Below are 24,141 nucleotides of genomic sequence, written 5' to 3' on the forward strand. Positions count from 1 at the left end.
CACATTCCCCGGAGCATTTTGGCCAATATCATTTATCAGCGATGTCCTTCAGATAGAGGACATAAGGAGAAAAAAAAAAAACAACTTAATTCTAATTTAATAATTGCTCATTAAAATAACAGAAAAATAATTGTGTCTTTTTTTTTTTTTTTCATGGAGTTGCTAGTTTCCACTCATCAAATTCCAATTTTTAAGAAATTTTCTTTTCTTCAGTGAACTTTTCTATTTTTCCTATTTGGTCAATTTTTCTTTTTAAAAGAAAGTGACTTTTTGTGCCTCAAAGCAAGCTATTCTCTTTTCATAATTTTCTTGCATCACTCTCATTTCTTTCCCCAGTTTTTCCTCTAGCTCTTCCAGAAATTCTTATTAGCCTTGGGGCTCGTCGGCATTTTTCTTTGAGGCTAGAAGTTTTGTCTTCTTCCAGCTCGGAGTCTTAGTCTGCCCTGACACTGCCCCGGAGCAGCTTTGGCTGGTCTAGTTTTTGTTGCTGGCTCATTTTCCCCAGCCTACTTCTTTCTTCAATTTTTATTTACTACAAATAATTAGCAATAGTTAAGGAAGGACTGACGCGCCGCTCTCAGCCCCGGGAGCGGGCGTGCTCACTTCTGGGCTAACTTGGAGGCCACAGTCCTCAGGGAGGCTTTGGGAGGCTGGGCGGTCCCCTTCACAGGGCAGAGTCGGTGCACGCTCAGTAGCGGCCAGGTGGCTGAATGAGTCCAGAGAAGAGGGGCTTTTTTTTTTTTTTTTTTTTTTTTTTTCTTGTCCTTTTAAGAGGGACTAGGCGACTCCCTCAGGCATGCTCAGTGGCTTTGTCCCCGCCCCCCAGGCGTGCTCGGTAGCCGCAGGGCAGCGGCGCGCAGAGGCAGGGCTGAGGACGCACGCGCGACACTCCCTCTCGCGCTCTCCCTTATTTCCTCCCCTTCTGTCCCCCTCCAACCGCCGTCGAAGGGGCGGGGCTTGGGCTGCACGCAGTGGGCGGAGCCGTCCCGGCCGGGGGCGGGGTCCGTGCGGGAGGGGGCGGGGCCTCCTCCGCGGCCCTGAGGGCTATCGTGGGGCCGCCCGTGCGGCCGCTTCTGGTCGACTCTCCTCGCGGCGGTAGCAGCGACTTCAGCGGCGGCAGCAGCGCTATCCCTGCCGGCGGCCGGAGCCGGAGCCCCGCGGGTGCTAGGCACGTCATGGGCGCCGGCCCCGCGCCCCAGCGCGCGCCCCAGGCAGCTGAAGCAGTAGCGGCGGCGGCGGCGCCCGTCACGGTCCCGGCCCCGGAGGGCCCCCCGGGGCCTGGGTGTCGGGCCCCCCAGCGGCGCGGAGCCTGAGCTCCCCTCGCCCCTGGCCCGCCATGGCCACCGAGCCCCCAGCCCTGCGGCTGCGCCAGGCCGCCCCCTCCCCCGCGCCCCCCAGGCCGCCGCCCCCGCCGCCCCCGCCGCCCCCTCCGCTCCTCCTCAACGGCTGCGTCCCGCTTTCTCACCAGGTGGCCGGGCACATGTACGGCAAGGACAAAGTGGGTGAGTCTGGCCCCGCCGCGCGCCCCGAGGCCGCCGCGCCCCTCCCCCCGGGCCCGGATTTCCTCCTGGGGACGGGAAGGGCCGAGCCGCGGCCGGAGCCCCGCGCCCCCGGACTCGGTGTCCCGCGGGCTCCTCCTGACGCCCGGGGACGGGCCGAGCCGGGAAGGGGAGCCTGGAGCCGAGGCGGCCCCTCCCCCTCCGAGACCCCCGTCTGCTTTGTCAGGGTAGGGCTGGGGTCCGAGCCCTTGGGGCTGTAAGGCACAGACGTGGTCCGGGGTGAGCCTTGGGGTCGGCATGACGCGGGTTTGTGACTGTGGTCCAGCCCCTGCGCCTGCCTCGGTTTCTTCTTCTGTAAAGTGGGGAGAATCCCCGCCAGCACGTCCCTGGCTCCTCCGTCTAGGGCTCGGGAGGCCGTGGTGCGCTTGTCCGGGACCGGGGCCTCGGAGCCACCACTGCCTTTTTGCCTAAATATCCTCTGGCTTAGCATCGTGCCCAGCACCTAGTGGGCGCTTAATAAATGCTTGCGCACTGACCACTCCGGTCGGAGTACCCTGCTCATTCATCTCCAGCCTCCTGAACCGTAAACGTGAGGAACCCGAGGCCCAGGCGTGAGGAAGGGGCGTTGGGGTGCAGAGGAGCCACCTCCTTTTGAGGCTGGGGAGCCTGGGATTCCCCCCTGAAGACACGGAGGGCATCGGAGAAGGGGAAGGATTCGTGGGGCACCCTTGCTCCCTGCCTGGCTGTGCTAACTTATCTCTGGCCACCTGGCTGCTTTGCAGTGGAGGAAACTGAGGCAGGAGGGGGAGGGGGCTTGTAAGTGTTTGAAGCGGGATTTGAGCTCTAAGCTGCTCCCGAGTCACCTAATCCTGACATTTTTACACGGGAGGAAACTGAGGCCTCAGGGGTCGAAGATCTTGCCTTGGAACGTGGAGGTAACTTCCCCGGCCTGGGATATCGGAGCTTAAAATGGGGGGAGGCACTCTAGCTCTCCCCCAGAGAGGAGGGGCTGGGGAGTTAGTTCGGTCCCAGTTGTGACAGGCAGGAACTTCCCTTTACTGGGCTGGGTGGGGAAGTCGCCTCTCTTGCCGGGGATGTCCGGGCGCTGCTGCTTAGCCCGAGGGGCCCTTTTTTTGGGGGGGGTGTTGGTGGTGTTGGTGTTTTTGTTTTTCAGTTGGGTGAGTCAGCCTTATCTTGGCTTCTCCAGCTTTTCTCTTCCCTTCCACCTCCTCCTTTTCCAGGGTATTCTTAGTAAAGCCTTGATTTCCCCTGTAGGGGTAGTTGGGGTGGAGCCGAAGCCCATTCATACCCTCTCCTTAGGTAGCTTTTACTGCCGAGACTTGGCCGGAGTGAGAGAATGGAGATGTTAATGGAAGGGCTCGTTCGACTTCTGATAAAAGTGGCAGACCTTTGGCAAAGCCGCCCCAGTCTCATTTAATCTCCCGTTGTCTGACAAATTTGACTTCCAGAGGCCAAAATTATACATTGTTGTTCCCTCTGGGGAAAGGTGGGAGGAGTAGGATTTAAAGATAGTTATTAAAAGAAACAATGTCGTTATGTTTAAAAGTAGCAACTTCTTGCTACCCCTCCAAGTTCATTTCTTGGTTAGCGATAGAGTTAAAAATCTAAATAATTTTGTGAATTGAAAACTTTTTCCTGGGTGGAAAACAGTTTATTCCTTTTCCACGTGGCCTTTGTTATCAGAAAAGGCTGGATTTTGCAAAAGTTCTTGCTTGTCCACACTGATGTTGTTCCTGCTCCGGCCAGCTTGAGTTGGAGGGGGCAGAGGGGGGTTGTTTAGATTATGGATCTGGATGAGTTGTGCAATAGTAGAATTGGAGCACACTTGATGTAAATGCTGCTACCTGCAGCCAACACCTCCACACCTGTGATCTCTGAGTGCAGGTCACCAGCCTTTGCCCGAGTCAGCCTCCCCATCTGAAAGGAAAACTGAGTGGGCTGCGGTTGACCATGCCTTGGGGGAGGTGATGTTGTGACTTGCAAGTCAGTTGGATTTCACTGAGGAAGGCCTGTGCACAGTCATCAGCCTCATTCTGTCCTTCTGAGCCATTTGGGTCCAGTGGCCAGATAAGACATCAGGATGGCAGCAGATGGCTTGGGGTGCAGTGGGAGACCTTGCAGGTCATCAGCAGTTTGCCTCCCTGTCAGCCTTGCATCTGGAGGGTGATAAAGGGAAACTAACCTTGATCCTTTTATGAAGATGATTAAATCAGATAAGCTAATCTCTCCTGGGGTAGGCAGAGTCCTGAAAGGCCTGATTGCAGATCAAAACACTGAGTCAGATTTGGAAGGCAGCCCGATGTTGTATGTAGGCTAATTAGACGTTATTCCCTGAACTTATATCTCCAGGTAATGGGGGAGGGCAGGTACGAGAAGGGGGTTGATTATCGAGTCTGTATCAACTGTGTCCATGCAGAGAATCCACATACAGCTGGCTTTTGCCTAGAATTTGATAGGAAAAAAACCAGTTCTGGTTAAATTAGTATGGAGTAAATCACTTCCTTAGTTTGATTCTGTAAAATGAGAGCTATCTTATTCATTTAGGTCTTATCATGATGGCCGTTTTCATTTTATGCATTATCTCTCAATATCAATAATCAGACTGCTTCTGAGACTATCTCTTCATTGATTGATTGAGTTTCCAGAGCTAGTACTGTGCCTGGTGTATACCTAGTACAGGCTTAACAGATGCTTGTTGACTTGGTTATTCAGCTACAAATTGAAGATTTGCAATAGCTAGAGGAGTCAGATTACACCTCTGACTATAGCCATGTAACCCCAGTTCCTTATCTCTAGAAAGATACCATCGGACTAGCTGGCCTTGAGGGTCTTTTCCATCCTGAAATCTGTGATCTGTGAGCAGCTTTGTTACCATCTGGAGGCAGATGACGAGATTTGCGATCAGCTGTAATTAGGTCATTTTTCCTATATTGAACCCAGATCTGCTTCTCTGTAGGGCCCTTTCATTTGTTCTTCTCTCCTTTGTCATTAAGTAAAGCTGATCTCTGTATTTGAAAGCAGCTATCATATACCTTGTTCAGGTCCCTCTGACTAAACATTCCTGATTGTGTGTAATCTTTTAATTTTCCCCTCCTTCCCTCCTCCCCCTCCCCTAGATGGCAGGCATTCCCATACATATTAAATATGTTATAGTATATCCTAGGTACAATATATATGTGCAGAACCGAATTTTTTTGTTGTTGTTATTGCAAATTCCTTAGTCTTTAATCTTAATGCCTTTCCTTTGAGATTACCCCCATTTTTTCCCTATCTTGTATGCTGTGTGTTCTTAGGTGTTTGTGTGTTGTGTCTCTTGTTAGACTATGTGCTGCCTATGTGAGGTGTTTTGCCTTTCTTTGTATTCCCAGCACTTTAACACATATCAGTCATATAACAGATGTATGATAATTGATGTATTGTCCTGGAGAAAGGAGTCAGTGTTACTGAGAAATGATGTAGGGAAGAAGCCTCTCAACTTGTCTATTGATGCAACTTTTTGGATCCAGTTGTCTAATGAGACATCTGGCTTAGCTTTGTTTTTTAATCCTCTTTATTTACACCCATGTGGAAAGTGTCAGATTCTGAAGAGAGCAGATTTAGAAGGAGCAGGCAAATCAGCATTGATCTATCAGGCTCTGGCAGCATGGGCCCTGTTCTTCAAAGGACCATCAGTGGGGAAAGTACAAGGTACCGCTGTGCTTTTTTGAGTAGGCAGAGTTATCCAGCAGTAGAGAAAGATGGTCAAAGGGCAATTTTTGAGCGTCTCTTAAGTTTTCTTATGGTAGAGGCTTAAAATTCCCCACTGAGGATGTGAAGCAATCAGAATTTTGAGAACTTTTAAGTCATGCTTGAAGCCTTATTTCTAGGAGAACTAGTCTTTTTGTTTAGACATGAATTAAATAAGAAATGTTCTCATGAGTGATAATGGTCCTAGGTAGCTTTTTGGAAATAAATATTTGGGGATTTGAGGTGTTAGTAAACCGGTTCACTTAAAAGAAAGTTGTTCTTGAAGAATTAATGAAATTACGTAGATATGATTTGTGTTATAGGTAGCTATTACAAAAAGCTACATCTTGGTTGCAATTAATGGTTTTAGTTAATTGAGATTTGGTAACTTGAATGAAGTAAGGGATTTATTTTCCTCCTATTGAATATTGCTTCTGAGTTCTTGCAGTTTATTAAAATTTTATTGTAAAAATGTGGATGTCTTCAGAGGGCAAAATCTTTAAAAAGTTCAAATTGATAGGAATTTTATAGTAATATTGACTATCCATGAAAATCCTTTAAAATGGGCAATTTGAATCTTTTGTATAATATAATTGACTTAAAAAGCCAGAGTATTCACCTATCAGAGTATTCAGTATTATCTGACTTCAATAAGATGCTGTTTAATGGAAAACTCTTCAATTATCCTAAAGAAAAAAAATTTGGTCTTCATTTCAAAAATTCAGTCTCTTGAAGATAGTATTGATAAGATTGAATTCATTCTCCTCAATCTTGGTCTGACCCTACCCAACTTTTTACTCTGGTTTGGATGGGGATAAATTCTTTGAATAGGTTACCCACAGTTGATTGCCACTCTCTGGAACATCCTTTTTCCCAGAACATATATGTCTGCCTCTCTTCCCTCCCCTCCTTTTGTCTGATCAGAGCTTTTCTCTCTCTCCTCAGCCCTCAGGAAATGCCCTTTCTTTTAGCAGAGTGAGGCCATATATTCTTGTGAATTTCTATTTTTCTCCTACTCCATCCCTCTAAATACTACTGCATCTTCATCTTGTCCTTTTGCCATTCATCCAGAAGATGAGTTGGCTCTGTTTATCAGGGCTAACTAAACCTTTACTTGGGTGCTTAATCTTATCTCTTCCAGTCTCTCCAGGAGCTTATCCCATTGATCATTTCATCTCTTAAGGAGAATTTTAATCTCCTAGCTATTAGGATCTTCTACTTTACTACTTTTGGATTCTTGTCCTTCCAGGCTTGTTTCTGATTCCCCCTTTTCCTGATTTTATTCTTTTTTCCTTGGCCTTTCTGTTTTTTCTTTTCTTCTTCTTTTTTTAAAAATCTATGTGACATTTCTGTTTCCTTTGCCCTGTCTTGATCTTTCAATTCCCTCCCCTTTGCTTTCCCCAAGACTTTCCTAGGCCCTTTTTCACTCTTTACAATCTATTAGACTTATTACCTGTTTATTCAGATTCATTTATCACATCTTAGCAGATGACTTATAAATGTATATTTCTAGATCTGATCTGCCTGAACTCCATCCAAAGTTGTTCTTCTGGTAACTGTCTAAGGCAGGATTTGAATCTAAGCCTTTCTGACGGAATGTCAAAACATGGTACACATGGGATTCCTAGCATATCCAAAAGTCAGCTCATCCTTCTCTCTTCAAACCAGTCAATGCTCCCAGGTTTCCTGTTACTCTTGATGACTCCTTTAATCATTTCATAATCCCGGTTTAATTCCTTGGAATCATTTTTTTATTTTTCTCTTTTTTCATGTTCCATATCTAATCACTTGCCAAGGCCAGTTGATATGCCTTCCTTATTTCCCTTCTCCTAACACTTTATAATTCACTATATAGCTAAACATTCCCTGTATCTCATGTGGACTCATAATAATTTAACCTCTCTGCCTAGATAATGTCAACCTTGCAGTATTGGCCCTTAGTTTATTTTTTCTTCAAAATTTCATTTTATTATTTTTTAAAAGCTTTTTATTTTCAAAACATTCATAGTTTTCAACATTCACCCTTGCAAAACCTTGTGTTTCAAATTTTTCTCCCACCCTTCCCCCACCCTTTTCCCTAAACAGCAAGTAATTCAGTATATGGTAAACATGTGAAATTATTCTATACATATTTCCCACAAATATCATGTTGCACAAGAAAAATCAGATCAAAAAGGGAAAAAAATGAGAAAGAAAACAATAAGCAAGCAACAACAAAGGTGCAAATACTATGTTGTGAGCCATACTCAAGTTACCAAAGTCCTCTCTCTGGGTATAGATGGCTTTCTCCATCATAAGTCAATTGAAACTTGATCTTTAGTTTAAAACCTACCTCACATACTTAGCTATATGACCTTGGGCAAATTATGTAATCCTTTCTGCTGCCTCAGTTTCCTTATCTGTAAAATATGGTTACTAAAAGCACCAATCTCTGGGTTACTGAAGATGAAATGAGAAAGTGTAAGCTTTAAAGCACTAGCAATTCTAGCTGTTATTGTTATTATTATTACCCATTATTAATGCCTCATTTACTCCCTTTGAGTATAGAATAAAATTGTTTTATTGTTGTTTTTTCAGTCCTGATTAGTCACTAGCTCTCCCAGTCTTAAATGCCAGGTTAGGAAGTGTATGGGCAACAAGGTGGGCACTGATGTCCCTTAAGTACTTCTTTAGCACATTCTTTTCTGCTGTTATGCAGATGCCAGTTACCTTCCTCTTCTGGAATGCCCTTCAAATTTAGTTCTTTGGACACTATCGTTGTCTTGTCATTCACCTTTCCAAATCATTAGAAGAATATGGTTAAAAAGATGGGCTTTAGTTACAGGGAGAAGCTTAGGGTCATTAATAGTGCTATTCAGTTTTCCAAAGCAGTGGAGTCTCTTCAGTATGGGACCATTTGCTGTTTCTGTCCATGATGCGTATGTACTTCCATGCATGTGGGCTTATAGCTTACACACAAGTTCACATCCACACATGCCATTTTCTGTATGACAGGCACCCTTAGTTTGTTTTTTCTTGTGGGAATATTTGTACCTCTTTTATTTTTTGAATGTGTGAACCTCATTTAGAGTGGGTTGCAGAGCTTTCGAGCTTAATGCAATGCCCCTCACAATCAAGAAATCTGGAGCATCTCACCAGAATGGGGAATGTCCTTATAGTCCTTGTCATGAGCATTGGCTGGCTGCCTTTCCAGGCTTGTTATACATTAGGCTTCTTTCATCCTGTAACCAAACTGGTAGCCTCCTTCCTCGAGTTCAGACATGGTACTCCAGTTTCTAGGTTGGTGCTTTGCATGGGCTATGCCAGTGTCTGGAATGGGGTTTCTTCTGACTTCTTTTAAAGCCCAAATCAGCTGCCACCTTCTACATGAAGCCTTTCTTAGAACTCCATGGCTTCTACCTGCTAGCACTTGGCCATCCTGAATCATCTTCTATCTGTGTTGCACCTGTCCATGGGCTTGTTGTTGTCATCCATCTTTAAATTAGTGGTGTTTGTCTTCTTATCCAGTGTCTGGCACATATTAGCTACTTAATGCATATTTTATTAATTGATGATTGATTAATCTGCAGAAAAAAAGGCTGGCATGGATGGGGCCAGGAGTGCCTCTTGCCCTTCCATCTTTGAAGGGATGACATGACTAGACCTGTTGTGCTTTCAAGGACAGAATCAGGAATGGTGGATGGAAGTTGCTGATATAAGTTTGATACCAGGAAAGACTTCCTATTCTTTATTCTTGTTATTTATTATTATTATTATTATAGCTTTTTATTGACAAAACATGCATGGGCATTGACCCTTGCAAAGTCTTCTGTTCCAACTTTTTCCCTTCTTCCCCCCACCCCCTCCCCTAGATGGCAGGTACTCCAATATATTAAATATATTCAAGTATATGTTAAATCCAATATATGTATACATATTTATACAGTTATCTTGCACAAGAAAAATTGGATGTAGATAGAAAAAAACCTGAGAAGGAAAACAAAATGCAAGCAAAAAAAATAACAGAGTGAAAATGCTATGTTGTGGTCCACACTCAGCTCCCACTGTCCTCTCTTTGGGTGTAGATGGCTCCCCTCACTGAACAAATGGAACTGGTTTAGATCATCTCATTGTTGAAGAGAGCCACATTCATCAAAGTTGATCATTGTATAGTCTTGTTAACTGTGTATAATGATCTCCTGGTTCTGCTTATTTCACTTAGCATCAATTCATGTAAGTCTCTCTAGTCCTGTCTGAAATCATCTTGTTGATAATTTCTTACAGAACCATAATTTTCCATAACATTCATATACCACAATTTACCCAACCATTCTCCAGTTGAAGAGCATCCACTCAGTTTCCAGTTTCTGGCCACTACAAAGAGGGCTGCCACAAACATTTTTGCACATACAGATCCCTTTCCCTTCTTTAAGATCTCTTTGGGATATAAGCCTAGTAGTAACACTGCTAGGTCAAAGAGTATACACAGTTTGGTAACTTTTTGAGCATACTTCCAAACTGCTATCCAGAATGGTTGGATTAGTTCACAATCCCACCAACAATGTATCAGTGTCCCAATTTTCCCATATCTCCTTCAACATTTGGCATTATCTTTTCCTGTCATTTTAGCCAAGGACTTCCTACTCTTTAGCATTGTCCCAGAATAGAACCCGCCCCCTTGAAGTGCTGGGTTTTTGATCAATGGAATTCTTCAAGAAGAGGATGGATATTAAAAGGATTTCTTTGGCACTTGGATTAAATGGCACCAAAGGCCCTTCCAATTTTAAAATTTTGTGACTCTGGAATCCCTCTTCCATTTAGATTCTAGAATGGACATCCTGTAGGATGGTGGCATTTGTGAGGATATTTACTATTTTGTTTACTATCTTGTTTTATCACAAAAAAAGTATGGAGAATACAAGATTTCATTCTGTACATTTGGCTTCACAAAAGAATTTGATTTGCTAGAACAATCACTGCTTTGAAGGTTTTGTTTCCCATGCAGAATATATATACACAATTCCATAACAGAGGTAAGAAACTTTTTGATGACAATCTTCCCTCAAAATGAGCTTGGTTAGTACTTCCTATAGGAAGTGTTTTCTGGTTCTTTTTGGTATTAAAGTTCTTTCATGCTATATCAGTTCCTTTGATACACTGGAAAGTGGAGCCTGTTTTCCATTTTCCTTTTGTATTCCTAGTGCCTAGTGTGGAAGAAAAATATCATATTCTGTTTTGAATATAGATAGGCCTGCCAAAGACAAATTTTATTAAACTATTTCTAATTCTCAGTATGTTTGCTTAGAAAATTCAAAGTGACAGAATTCATCCTACCCATGAAAATCTATCATATAAGCCAGTTTTGAGTTACAAAAAATCTGCAATAAGGTAGGACATAGTTAAGAATTCAGCAAATACTTTGCTTCACCAGAGCCATGATTACCTAGGCACATTCTGAAAAATTATTTCCCCCAAATTGTCTAATTCTCTGTAACCACTCCCTCTAAGCTGTAGAGTTTAAAGAGTCTCCTTTCCATATGGTCAAAGATGAACTCAGGAGATATAAACTTGTATAGACAGAATTAAATAGATTTCATGCTTAGTCTGATCATTAATCATTTGAAAGAGTCCTTAGGCTAATCAGGCCCTCCCTTTAAAAACTGATTAAACCTTCAATAAGAATTATGCAAAACAATTTCATTATTTCAGAATTGATATGGGACTTCAGATTAAATGGTTCTAATAGTAATATATAGTATAAGGAAGGAAATTAATTGAAGAGCAGAGCTCAGTATGCTTCCATACTTTGCACAATGCAAAAGTGTAAAAATAAAATGTAAATTGAATTGAATATTGATTTGGTTTGGTGGGACCTAATTAAATTGTTCATGCCTCCTCCTCTACAAAAGTATAAAAGTAAATATGCTGCAATTACTTTCATGACAGCTATTTGTAAATCCTTATTATAAGCACTATAATAGGAGAAGACCAAGTGACTCAAGACCAAGATTCTGTCCTTAGATTCCTGATGAAACCAACTCCAAACTTCTGAGGAGAAAAGATTTGACTTCTTCTCCAGGTGCATCTCCATTTTGTCTGGGTGTAGGCCATGTTTCATTTAAAATTGGACTATCAAGATTGGTAGGGCTCAGTTCCTCTAATACTATGCTTACTTCTTGATTTCTAGGACAAGCATCTTGAGACCCTGCCTGAATATTAATGTCTTCAGCCAATAATTCTTGTAGTGTTCTCTTGCTGAGGGCTGACACTACCCTTCTTTATCCCCTTTCATCTCAATCACTGTAGGAGCTGGAAGATTTCATTGTGTATGAGTGTGTGCTGCTTGCTCTAAGGTGCTTAATAAATGTTAGCTAGGTTGAATTTTAGTTAAGAACAAACTTGGATCTAAGAGATAAATTGATCTTATTCAGATGAGCTAAGTGCATCTGCTTCCAGGATGATGTAATTACAGAAACTCTTAGACTCCCCCAACTTTTTGCTAATAGATGCTCAATATTGATTTCTCTCAGAGATAAAAGATACTAGATCTTGTGCTCTTTGTTCTTAATTCAATTTTTTCTGGTTTGTTTGAAGTTCTAATAAAGATGTTAAATGAATTATCCTTCATTATTCACTATTTGCTTAACTTTTTGGGTGTGTGGTTGAGCATTAGAAATTAATAACTTTACCATTTTTAAAAAGACAGTCATATACTAGAGTAGGACTTCCTCCAAGATGCCAAGTTTTGAGTTACTCTTGGGTCTGCTGGTAATGTTTTGTGAGGATCCATGGACAAAACTGTTGTCCAATAGATTATAAAAGTTGCTTCATATGTCATATTGCATTACAAAGCTTTGAACCCAGTAGGTACTGAAGTTACTTAATGATTATATTTAGATATTGATATAGGTTTGTATATTTCCAGTAAAAGCATACTTAGATAAATAATATTCACCTTTTAAAATCAGATAATTGTTGATAATTAAACTGTCATGATTCAAAGTACAACAATTATGATATACTATCATCAACCACTCCTCATTTTAAAGGGCAATATTTTATCTTACTTCCTTGGTTTGCTGTGGCAACAGAATTTATTCTTTGATTTTGTAGATGAGACTAATTTCAGTAAAATGTTGATAATATTACTTAAATAAATTATTAAAAATAAATATTCATCAGGTTTTAAAATTTCCATATTTTGGAGGTAATCCTTGATGGTATGGTATACTTTTTTTCCCCCATAGCTTTGATTGAGGGAGAGAATATTTTTTTAAAAATGCTTGATTAACTGGTTGATTAAATACAATATTATCTGTTGCAATTTAATAATCTAGGAATTAGGATGATTTAAGAAAAAATCAATAGGTGGGGAAAGTTGAAAATAGGCCTCTCTAGCTGCTTCAGATGAGTAATCTTCCATTCAGTGCCCCCTGACCCTCTAAAGAGTGTGGTGATCCATAAAGAATAGTAAGTGAACTACCCGTTATTTTAGAAGATTTAAAAAAAAAATTGGTTCTAGAATTCTTTCAGAAAGGGTGCTATAAAATTAATGTGATAGTACTAACTCTTGGAATAATAGCTTCTGGTGTCATTTCCAGTTTCCATTTACTGAATATATAAAATATTTCAATGGAATTAGATTCCTAGTGGCAAGTATTTCATTTTTCTACTCAGAATTTTATTATTTATTTTTTAAATTAAAGCTTTTTTTCAAAACATGGATGGATAATTTTTCAACATTGACATTTGTGTTTCAGATTTTCCCCTTCTCCCAACCCCCTTCCCTAGATGTCAAGCAATCTAATATGTTATACATGTTAAAATATATGTTAAGTCCAATATGTATAAACATACAATTCTCTTGTTACATAAGAAAAATCAAATCAAAAATGAAAGAAAATGAGTAAGAAAACAAAATGCAAGTGAACATCAAAGAGTGATTTTTCAGAATTTTTAAAAGAAGCTCTTTTGAGCGTGTTTTTTTTTGCTTCTTTTGAGATTTTGAGATTGACATGTGCATTGCCAGAGCTAGCTCAGTGTTTGGAAGGCTCTGAAGGAAAGTGAGAGAGGAGAGATATTAGACTGATTATTAGACTGAAGGTCTACAGAGCTATTGTAACGGCCTCATTGTGGTATGCCTATAAGATCTGGATGATATACTAGTGTCATGCCAGGAAATTGAATCACTTCCATTTAAATTGTATGAGGAAGACTCTGAAATTCTCCTGGCAGGGTGAGATACCAGATGCTGAAGTCCGTTCTCTAACTAAAGTGCCAAGCATTCCAACTCCTGCAGAGAGCACAACTCCATTGGACTGGCCACATTGTTCGAATGCCAAATGTATACTTGGCAAAAAGTATTTTTTGTGGAGAACTCAAACAGGGCAAGCTCTCACCAAGTGGTTAGAAAAAGTGACCCAAGGATACCCTCAAGTTCTCTTTTAAGAATTTCAGAATCGATTATATGATACTGGTATAGGATTACCCAGCATGGCATACCCGCCTCAGAGAAGGTGCAAAGCAGAATTGAATTAGCCCAAAGGAAACGGTGAAATACATAAAATTAGAGAAGCCACTCCAAATGTTTACATACACTGATCTGTGGCAGAGCATTCCAAGCTCATATTGGTCTCATCAGCCACTGTTTCTGACACAGTGATGTCATTTTGGGTTATTATAAAATATAAAGGACAATAACAGTGTTTGGTGTTCCTATCACAGTCTTTCCAAATGCCTGTACCTTCCTAGATTATGATCCTCCTTTGTGACAAAAAATAAGCAAATACAAATGATACAAATATTGACCAAATCTGATCCCATCTATATAGAATTCTCTGTCCTACACTCCTGTTGAATTTTCTGATTTTTGGAACTTTAACTTTTTTTAGTTAATCAGCATTAGGTATGCCATATTTTTATGATATTACAGTTATTGTTAATTACAGTTTTCTTAGAATCTTTGAAATTAGTTAGAATTAACAAAATCTAAAAATGTTTCCTTGATTCTCTTTTCTCCATGAAGTCTTTTGCCAAATGCACATTACTGAATGCAGTGCCACACAGTAGAAGGAAAATTGGAGTTTATACAAGAGGAAATCTATGAATAGAAAGAATTTCTCAGTGATTGTAGTGGCAACAAGAAGCCATGGCCAAGTAAAAATCCTCAGAAATTTGATGCCATTGATTTTCTTAATAATGACTAACAGTTGAATTCTTTGACTTTTCAAGTGTTTGTAACCACTATTTAGCATCCTCCATTTTTCCCTTCTGCTCTGTATTTGTATTACTTTTATAGCCTTTCCTTTTTCCCTTTTTAACAATAATTTCATCAGTTTTATTGTTATAGATTAAGAGATTCTCATTTTCATTTTCTGTATATTCTCGAAATTTCATCTTGATTTTCTATCAGCTGTTCATGCTTTTGAAAGATTCAGTGTTTCAGCAAGATCTGCTGCTTCTTTTTACATGAAGAAGAGTCTCAGAGATATAAAATGGGGTTCTTGTCTCCCTATAAAAGAGAATTCCAAGGGAAATGAAACTGACCAGTAATCTCTGGAAGCAAAAGTAAGGTCTTGAAGCCAGAAGGCTTAGTGAATACAGCCTATCTAAAAGTGGGGATGGAAGCAGAGGGCCATGATGAAAAGTTCTAGAATAAATGTGTCATTATTGCTTATAACAGATGTGTTCTCTGTGCCATTCTGGAAATAGCAGAACAATATATCTCTATAGATAATCTATAATACATATATCCACATAAATACATAAACACATGGATATATATGTAAATGTTTTTTATTCTGAACTTTACACTAAATAAAATGAGCTTTTCCATATACTTAAGGAGAAAAGAAAAAGACGATTGAAACTTCCAGCCTTTGTTAGGTCCAGCTTTCTTTTCTTTTTAAGTTTAATTCAGCACATGTACCCCATAGCCATTCTGCTTGCCTGGGATTCCTTCTGTCCCAATGTTCTCTTCTGAGTAATTTTTAAAAAAAAGCTCCAATGACCTTTTCTTTTCTCTTTTTAAACTTTTTTTTTCTCCTTCCCTTCTCAGGAACTCTGTCTTTAACCTTCCTTTTCCTTTTACCTCTCTTCCCCTAGCTGGAAAAAGAAAAATTTTTGTAACAGATATGTAGAGTCAAACAAATCCCCACACTGGACTGGCTTGCTTTTCTCACTTTTTTTTCCCTGTTTCTTTTCTCATCTGTTCCACTGGCCTACTTTTCTATTTCTGTTCGTTATTTTAAGCAGTACTCAATAATTTTGGTGGATACTGCTTTGTAATATAATTTTAAATCTGATAATGCTGTGTCCCCCTCATTCATATATATTTCATTATATCCCTTGAGATTCTAAGGCCATTGTTTTCCAAGTGCATTTTCTTGTTCTTTTGATTAATTGTGGCCTAACTCTGAGTAGTGACTAGTTCTCCAGCTATTTAAATCTCCTTTTATTTCTGCAAAGAGTATAATTCCTGCATGTTCCTTGGTAGTCCTTCCTGACTCCCTGATTATTTTATTCATTTTATAATTATTTTGAATTAAATTTCCTTCCTGTTTATTATTGTGTATAGAAATGCTAATAATTTTTTGATTAATTTTGTATCCTAACTAATTGTAATCCTAACTAAGTTTTCCTTGCTTATTTTTTTGTATCAGTAAATTGTCTTTTGTATCAATAAATGTGGATACTTTTGTTGATTTTTATATTTATGGTTTTTATATTTTTGAGTTTTTTGTTTGTCTTATTGCCATAGCTAGCATTTAGACAACTACACTATCAATGGGGGAAAGGAGCATCATTGCTGTACCCCTATTTGTATTGGGAAAATGTCTAAGAGGGTAGACGTGCTGCATGGAAAAAAATGTGAGCTTCTGTTTTTAAATAGATGCTTTTGGCCATGTTGAAGAACTCTTCCATACCCCTGCTTTTAGGGGTTAAATGAGAGACAGAATGGTGTAGTGCATAGAGCTGGCTTTGAAGCCCATGTGACTTCATTTCAAGCCCTGCCAGTGCTATATATTAACTGGATGATCCAGGGCAAGGCCTTCTTTGTTGGTGCCTGAGGCCTATGCCACTCCCAAGATATAAACTTGACAGGGAATAGTAAAAGAAGTTTTCTTGCCAGAAGTTTAACTTGTTCCAGTGAAGTCACAGGTCTCAGTATTTTATGGATTTTGTGAAAAGTTCTTTCTACATCTATTATAATAACCTTGTAGTTTTTATTATTTTTCTTGCTGTTATGACTATGTTAATTGTTTTCCTAATGTTGAACTACTTTTGTAACCCTGATTTGAAGCCACTTTGGCTATAGGAAATAATTTTCAGGCTATATTGCTGTGGTCTTAGATTCTGTGAGAAAAAAAAATTTTTTTCTCCGTGTATATCATTAGTGAGTTTGAGCTATAAATCTCATCTTGGTTTGCATATCATCTTTTTTTCTCTTTGAAAATTTTTATTTATTTAAATTTATTTTTAACATTCATTTTTGAGTTCTAAATTTTTTCCCTCCTTATGGTCTCTTGTTTCCCCATTGAAAAGGTGATCAGCACGATGTTGAGTAATGCAAAAATATTTCTATATTAAGCCATGTTGCAAGAAAAATAAAATGAAAAATCATATGATTCAATCTGCCTTCAGAACTCATCAGTTCTCTTTCTGGAGATAGATGGTATTTTTCATTATAAGCCCTTTGCAATTGAAGGAATGGAATGGAAAGTATCATTGCACTAATCAGAATAGCTAAGAATTCCTTTTTTTTTTTTTAATTATTTTATTATAGCTTTTTATTTACAAAACATGCATGGGTAATTTTTCAACATTGACCCTTGCAAAACCTTCTGTTCCAAATTTTCCCCTCCTTCCCCCTCTCCCCTAGATGGCAGGTAGTCAAATACATGTGAAATGTATTAAACTATATGTTAAATGCAATATATATGTACATATTTATTATTACCTTGCTTAAATATATTTTTATCTGATTAAAGGACTTTGAAATGCTTTCTTTATTTTCAAGAATAATTTAGTATTAGATTATTATTTAAATGTCCAATAGAATGAATTGATCTATGGATTGAGATTCCTCAGGGAATTTCCTTAGAGAAACAATTTTGGAACCAAAGATGTACAGAATAAAATCTCTGCCTCTATTCCCAAGAGAAGTCATATAATTTCTTTGATCCTCAGTTTCCTCAGTAAACTGAGTATCTCAGTATCTACAGTTTGTATTTCCTAGGGTTGTTGTGAGGACCAAATGTATGTAAAATTTTTGACAAACCTTAAAAGTCTCCAATTTATGTCCTTTAAAAAAAATAATAGGAATTTATATTTTATTCTCCCCAAAGAATAAAAACAAAGTCTTTATCAAATATGTAGTCAAGCAAAACAAGTCTCTTTAATCTCCAACATGCCTATGGCCAGATGGATGGCCAAGGAATAGAACATCCACTCTGGAGTCGGGGATACCTGAACTCCAAATTGAGCCACAGATACTGTCACTCTGGGCAAAACACTTAACCTGTTTCTGTCTTAGTTTCCCTATCTGTAGAATGAAGATAATAATACTATCTACCTCCCATAATTGTTGTGGTAATAAAATGAGGTGATATATATAAGTACTTTTAAAATCTTAAAATGCCATAATCATCATTATGAAATCTTACTGTTTAGGCAAATAAGCCTTTTTGAGTTTCTCCACTTAAATGCCATTAAAAAAATAAACTTTTATTCTTTTCATTTATTAGTAATTGCATTTCTCTTTTTCCCTCCCTTGGGAGGTGGGGAAGAAAATAAAAATTGTTATTAATATACATGGTCAAACAAAAAATTTCTACATTATCCATGGCTAAAAATATTTCTCATTCTACACCCTGAGTCCATCACCTCTTAGTCACAAGGCAGTTAATGTGCTGTATTATGAGTCCTCTGAAAGAGTTCCTATACCTCTGTTATTTGTTTTCGCAGTGTTATATAAAGTGTTCTGCTCGTTCTAATCCCTTTGATTCTCATCATTTCATATAATACTCCTGGGTTTCTCTGAAATTGACTCCTTTATAATTCTTGTTTTCCTTTGTATTTATAAACCATAATTTCTTCATCGCTTTTCTAATTGATAAGGTTCTTTTAGTTTCCAGTTCTTTGATGCTACAAAAAAAGCTGCTAAAACATTTTTGTACATTTGGATTTTTTCCTCTTTCTTTGATTTTTTTTTTTTTTTTTTTTGAGGTATATCTTTGTTGGTTTTACCAATGGTAGTGTATCTAAGCTCATTTCAAATTGTAAAGTGCTGTATAAATGCTGGCTATTTAGGCTAACTTTTAGGACCTAGTTGCAAATTGCTTTATAAAGTGGTTATATTAATTCACAACTATACCAGTATGGATTGTGCATCTATTTTTTTTTTTTTTTTTTTTTTTTTGTCATGTCTCCAACATGTTTCATTTTCCTTTTGTCAGCTTTGACAATCTGAGAAGTATAAAGTGTGGAATCTCAGAGTTGCTTTAATTTTCATTTCTCTAGTTTGTAGTAATTTGTAGTAATTTGTAACACTTATTCATGAGCGTACTGATAGCTTGAAATTCTAACCTTGAAAACAGCCTGTCCATCTTTTTTGTCCACTTGACATTTGAGGAATAGTTCTTACTCTTATAGATTTGAATATATTCCTTATATATTTTTGAAATGAGACCTTTATTAGAAAAACTTGTCAAAAATTCGTTTCTATTTCCTTGTTTATCTTTTAGGTTTTGTTATTGTAAACTCTTTACAATTTTATGTAATCCAAGTTGTCTATTTTATCTTCTGTGGTCCTCTTTGTACCTCTTATGATAATGAAAGGTACCAGAGTACCTTTGTAGAGTCAAAGAAAGAGAAGACATAATTGCAAGGGAATCAATTCCCAAGATATCTGAAGGGGAGATGAAGATAACAAAGGGATGGGAAAAAAAAAGCCTTTTTTTTTTTTTGCTGAGGTAATTGGGGTTGTGACTTGCTGAGGGTCACACAGCTAGGAAGTGTTTGAGACCAAATTTGAACTTGGGTCTTTCTGACTTAAGGGCTGGTGCTCTTATCTACTGTGCCACCTAGCTGCTCCTACCTTGGGCTTTATTAATACTGAAAAGCTGTTGTTTGCCCTTCGTTTTTGAAAATGTTACCATCAGGGAGGTGATACCATGATGTACAAGTGAATTTAGGTGGATTTTTGTCACCTGCCTCACATTCTTCTCCAGTGTCTTTGGAGTTCAGTGGCAAGATTTGGATTAAGATGACTGGAGATGGGAATGGGAGACCCTGGCCTAAGGTCTTCAATAAATCTCAGTTTGACTGAGGCTGAATCTTTTTAGTGATTAAGTCTCAGTAGCATTGGAGGCAAAGAATCTCTTTCATCCAGTTCCCCCTCCCCCCCAAACTAAATAAACAAACAAATAAGTAAATGAATCTGGGAGGGGAAGATCCTCAAAGTTTCTGCTCAAAGCAGAAATAACTACTATGGAGAAAACACTTATAAGGTCTGACTTATATATGCTTTTATCTTTCTATACCAAATCTTTGAGACTTAGCTACATGTGAATAGTTCATGAATGTTGTTTTCGGAAGTCACAGTACTAGGGTGTGACTGCCCAGGCCTGGGACAGTTTCATTTATCTTTGTATCCTTATCACATAGCTCAGTGCTGACTCACTGGATCATAAATCTGGAGTTGGAAGGGAGCATCTATTTCAGAGTCTTCTTTAGACCTAGCAAGTCCTTGGTAAATACTTGTAAACTAAATCATACCTCAGTTCTCTTCTGCCCTGCTTCTTCCTTTTGCAGTGTATTTGACCTCCTATTTTTGTTATTGATTCTTTTTCTTACTATTTTTCATTTTTTTGGAACAAGACCAATATCATCATGACTTGATGTCTCTAGCACAGGAATTGGAAGTGAGAGGCAGAGTTGCACAAAATAGTCAGCTTCATTCTCTCTTCCATCGAAATCCAGTAGTAAACAAAAGTCAAGATGATGGGCAAGGCATGGGATGCAGTAGATAACCTTGGCTTCTGATCAACCTCTAAGTCAGGAGTGGAGAACCTTTTTTCTTCTAAAGGCCATTTGGATATTTATATCATTTTTGAATCATACAAAATCATACAACTTAACAACACAAGTAGAGGGAAGTTGGAAGCTAAGTAACTTTCAACTCATTGCTTGTGGTTGATGATATAAATGATTTCACAGGCCTTACTTTCTCTATCTCTGCTTTAAGTCTTAGTTATTGGAACAAATTGTTTTTATCTACACATTCAGTTGGGAAAAGAAAGTCTTCACCTGATTGGGGTAGACATCCCCCTATCTTACCGGGTTTGAAGCCTGTCAACCAAGGTTAGCTCACCTGCTAAGATGGTTTACTGGGGCCACAGGTGAGAATTGGGTGACATGTAGATACCAAAGATGGAAAGCAGTCCAAGCTGGGTCTTGATAAGTCCTCCAGAGGTACTAATCCTCCCTGTATACCCCATACTCTTGTTGATGTCTTTTAGTTTTTCTGGACCACTTGTTTCTGGATATACCTGTGGCTTTCCTGTTATCCTGCCCTCTTGCAAAGAAAAACATTTAACTAAAGAAACAACAATTATGTGAGCATGTCTGCCCATATTTGCCATGGTCATGCTTTCTGACTTCTCTGTTTGTCCTACATTCTGCTGAGTTGATTTGATTTTTTTTTTTTTTTTTGGCTGAGGATGGACAAGGGAGTTGATCCATGGCTTATTCCTGCCTTTACTATTCTTCCATTAACCTCCCCTTTCCACTCATTTAGCTCTAGTAGATCTTGCCTCTACCCCTCCTTTTCTTAAATCTCTCTTTATCCATCAGATGCCTATTTTGAGGGTTGGGATAGGATGTTGTATTTTGAGTCCATATTCTGCCTGTGACACTTCCTAGTTATAGGATCCCTGGCAAGTCACTTAACACCTCTGCTTCAGTTTCCTTATCTGAAAAATGGAAATAATAGTATCTACCTTAGTTTGTTCTATGTATCAAAGGAGAAAACATAGAAAACACTTTGTAATCCTTAGATTACTTTGAATATGCTAGCTACAATAATGAAAATGATACAAAAACTAATGGGGGAGAGCTATTAGCATTATTAGCATTTACTGCCTTACATTGAATATATTTTTGTTTTAAATTTTAAACACTTTTTGTTTTAAATCTTCATTTGCTTCATTTGTAAAATGAGAATAATCCCAATTCACCCAAATGGGATGTGTGAGTGAAGGCTTTGCAAACCTTATATTCAAGACTTTATAAGGGAAACAACCTTTATTGATTTTTTGGGAAAGAATTCTAACTTCCCAATTATTCTTGTTTATAAATTAGTTTATAGATTACTGATATTTTGAAGAGAAATTTTAATAATAGAAGGCTGATTTGCAGATATTTTCTAAATAAAATTATTTTGGGGTAAGGCATTAATCTTGGCATAGTGAATAAAATACTGGATCTGGAGTGAGGGAAATCTTCACTTAAATCTTGTTGAATTGACAATTGTTGAATTGACTATAGTATATTCCTTTAATGCCTCAGGCATCATCTATGTCTCTTAAGTTACTGACCTCTTGCTGATGTATTTGGGTAGAGGGAGTGTCCATAATGGGTACCATCCAGTGGTGAAATCATGTTTCTGATCATTTCCCTCCCCAAAAAACAAAAAAATACAAATATACTATTGTTGGGGGGGGAGGGAAATGAGAGCTATAAAAATGTTACATTTACCTTTTCAGGAGCAAATCTGTACATGAAAGCAAAATATATCTGTATTAAACTGTTGACAACCTTGCCTTTTGCCTCCTAGGCATTCTGCAACACCCAGATGGCACAGTCTTGAAGCAGTTGCAACCGCCACCTCGAGGCCCAAGAGAGCTGGATTTCTACAGCACAGTAAGAGACCTTGAGTGGGATGGGTTTTGTTGTTTGGAAGGAATCTTTCCACTTGGCCTCTTTAGTCTGTTCGTAGGATGGTTCAGATCCTTTTTGTTATTAGAAGTCCAGTTATTTGGGCCACATATCAAGTAGAATTGAAAAGTAGTCCTCCTGGTTTGGGATTGGGCATTTGGTAGCTTACACCTAAGGTGAGAGCAGGAGAGTTTGGTCTATGGGACCAGAGTCAGGGGATGCCATCATTGATCTTGGTGAGCAGAATTCAGAGCACCTTGGCCCCTCTTGCTTTATTTGGGAAGCATTTGAAATTCATGATCCCTCATCTGAAAGTACTTTTCTCCCACAGCAGGACTGAGAGTGGTGTGGGATGTTAGGGACATATTTTCTTGAATATAGTTAAGTTGGTTCTCAGAAGTCATGAGACTCACCATGCAGCTAAGGTGGATGGACCTGGTTGTCTGAGCTGTGGTTTTGCTCTAGTTGTCTGTCTCCATGCCAGAAAGTGTACTTTCTACTCACTTATGTCTTTTCGAATTGCTAGTTTTTTTTATTAGCTCACTTCAGGCACCATCTCCTGCAGGACACCTTAATGCTCCCTCTGCCCTCCCTCCAGAATGACACAGCATTATTATTTGTATATGCTTCTATGTATATGTCTGGTTGCATGATAGAAAACCCCTTGAAGACAGGGAATGGTTTGGGTTTTTGGTCCTTAATGGCCAATGGTGCCTGGCTCATGGCAGACATTTAATAAATCCTTCTTGATTTATTGACTTAGCTGTAACGAGCATGAATGATCTTTAATAGGTTATTTAATAATAATTGTAATAAGCACTACTTTGTTGCTTAGAAAGCTCTTTGTCTAGCAGTTAACTACATACTGGGAAGAAAGGCAGCATTGAGTAAGCGAAGGCTGGCTTCGGAAAAGACCTGAATTGACATCTTACTTTTTACATAATATTAGTTCTGTAGCCAAGGAGAAACCACTTCACTTCTGTTTTTATTCTGCTGTTAAGAGGGAATTATTAAATTATTTCAATGGAGGAAACTCCCACCTTGGGAGTTCCCTGTTAAATAATCTAGCCTTCTAGAAACCAAATAGGTGAGGGAACTGAGACTAAGAGAGGGGAAGAGTAGGAAGGTGGGAGGACTCAAAGGCATCAGGAAGGCCAGGTCTTTCTGGTTTCTTAACCAATTCCTGGCTGTTGTGTCATCCTCTTCATACCTCACAACCTCTTCAGAGTCCAGGGGCCTCATTTTCAAAATGAAGGAATTTGGACCCTTGTGGAAAGCACTATGCACGTCTGATTTCATGTGAGCATCACAGCAGCCTTCTGATGCGGGCATTGCAGCATTCTGCTCTGACATTATGGATGAGGCAGGAGGATGGAGTCATGTAATAGTAGATGTAGTAGTAGTAGTCATGTAGTGTAGATGCCATGAGGCCATGGCAGATCATGGAGCCTCAGCTGTTTCCAGATCACTTACTTAAGAGCTCCCGGTTGGCAGTGTGGAAAGTATTTGGATGGGGAGGTTTTTCTACTGATAAAATCACAATTGTGGACCAAACATTGTTTCTGTACCTCCTCAATTGGAGGTCTGTCTGTATGTATGGAATCATATGTCTAAATGAGGTCTAGCTCTCAGGAACCTCACCTCCAAAAGAAAATGACAGCCTCCTTTTACTCCTTTTACTCATTACACTCACACCCCTGATGTCTCGGGAAGAGTTCTATAAAGCTTAGCTTTTAGCTTCTGGCCAAGTTGTCCCCAAAACTGTGAGGAAAAGAAAGGTACTCGGAGGCCAGTGTTAATAAATCAGGCAGAATTTTACTATTTATTTCACACAAAGGAGTTTTGGGACATAGATACACAAAAGTGTCTGCTGCCATTAGGAAACTTACCCAAATGACAGGAATAGCTACAGATCCACTTTCCTATAAAGTTGAGATTTAAACATCGAAACACAAAGTAGCTTTTTTATGTTTCACCC

The 24,141-nt window shown here is 39.2% G+C and overlaps 1 protein-coding gene across 1 annotated transcript in view; it reads left to right on the forward strand.

Annotated features, from left to right (window-relative positions):
• The first annotated feature begins 1,069 nt into the window (after positions 1–1,069).
• Positions 1,070–24,141, forward strand: part of IPMK (inositol polyphosphate multikinase) — a 69,006-nt gene continuing 45,934 nt past the window's right edge. Inside the window, exons 1-2 of the mRNA XM_074297066.1 lie at positions 1,070–1,502; positions 22,063–22,148. Coding sequence (XP_074153167.1) covers positions 1,337–1,502; positions 22,063–22,148 — 252 coding nt within the window. The 5' untranslated portion in view covers positions 1,070–1,336. The remainder of the gene's footprint in view (positions 1,503–22,062; positions 22,149–24,141) is intronic.

This window comes from Sminthopsis crassicaudata, chromosome 2, assembly GCF_048593235.1.
Source record: "Sminthopsis crassicaudata isolate SCR6 chromosome 2, ASM4859323v1, whole genome shotgun sequence".
Taxonomy (NCBI): domain Eukaryota; kingdom Metazoa; phylum Chordata; class Mammalia; order Dasyuromorphia; family Dasyuridae; genus Sminthopsis; species Sminthopsis crassicaudata.